The sequence below is a fragment of the Nansenia antarctica genome (genome assembly GCF_963989245.1).
Source record: "Nansenia antarctica genome assembly, chromosome: 7".
Classification (NCBI taxonomy): domain Eukaryota; kingdom Metazoa; phylum Chordata; class Actinopteri; order Argentiniformes; family Microstomatidae; genus Nansenia; species Nansenia antarctica.
Window position 1 is genome coordinate 48,941,534 of NC_137677.1, and position 683 is coordinate 48,942,216.

Below are 683 nucleotides of genomic sequence, written 5' to 3' on the forward strand. Positions count from 1 at the left end.
TTAGTACTCCGCGCCCACCCAGATCTCACAGGCGTTCCCCGTCCAGCCATCCCAGCAGTCACAGGTGCCACAGTTGCACACTCCATTCCCTGCAATAGGAGGTGGGAAGAGAAACTGGGATTTGAGAAAGCTGCTCCATCATGCCTGACCTTTAACTATAGGCTTCACTCCTCACACCCTGGTCCCCCTGGCGGAGCTCCACAGTTAGTGGGTCTTGAGCCAGAATGTGGTTCTGTTACAACCTGGTCCCCCTGGTGGAGCTCCATGGTGGGGGTTGGAGCCAGGTTAAGGTATTCCCTTAGGTCTAGACTCTAGAGGTTATTACCGTTACTTATTCTTTATGTGAAGTCATTGCACAACTTTCAAAGGGAGAGAATGTGTGCACATATGATATGCTTGGCTGAGGCTGATTTGGAGGTAGCCTGGTAATAGGACGGCGCTTACAGTTTAGCCAAAAAGAAAACAACCCAGTCGAGGTTCTCAAAAGTGGGGTTAAGTGTCGTACATCATTCTTTTGAGTCACATTGGACACCTCTGAATGGGTACTTGTCATGCAAACACACATTTGAACATATAAATCTTGTTAAACAACCAAACATACAATTGATGGTTCCAATACACTGTCTTCTGTTAAAGGAACAAGCAAACAAGGTATAGCAGTACATGGTTTTGAACACATTCTA

The 683-nt window shown here is 46.6% G+C and overlaps 1 protein-coding gene across 1 annotated transcript in view; it reads right to left on the bottom strand.

Annotated features, from left to right (window-relative positions):
- itgbl1 (integrin, beta-like 1) overlaps positions 1-683 on the bottom strand; it is a gene marked incomplete at both ends in the record, with an annotated part of 31,292 nt that continues 30,609 nt past the window's right edge. The window contains one exon of the mRNA XM_080536847.1: positions 1-89. Within this exon, the coding sequence (XP_080392973.1) occupies positions 1-89 (89 nt within the window). The remainder of the gene's footprint in view (positions 90-683) is intronic.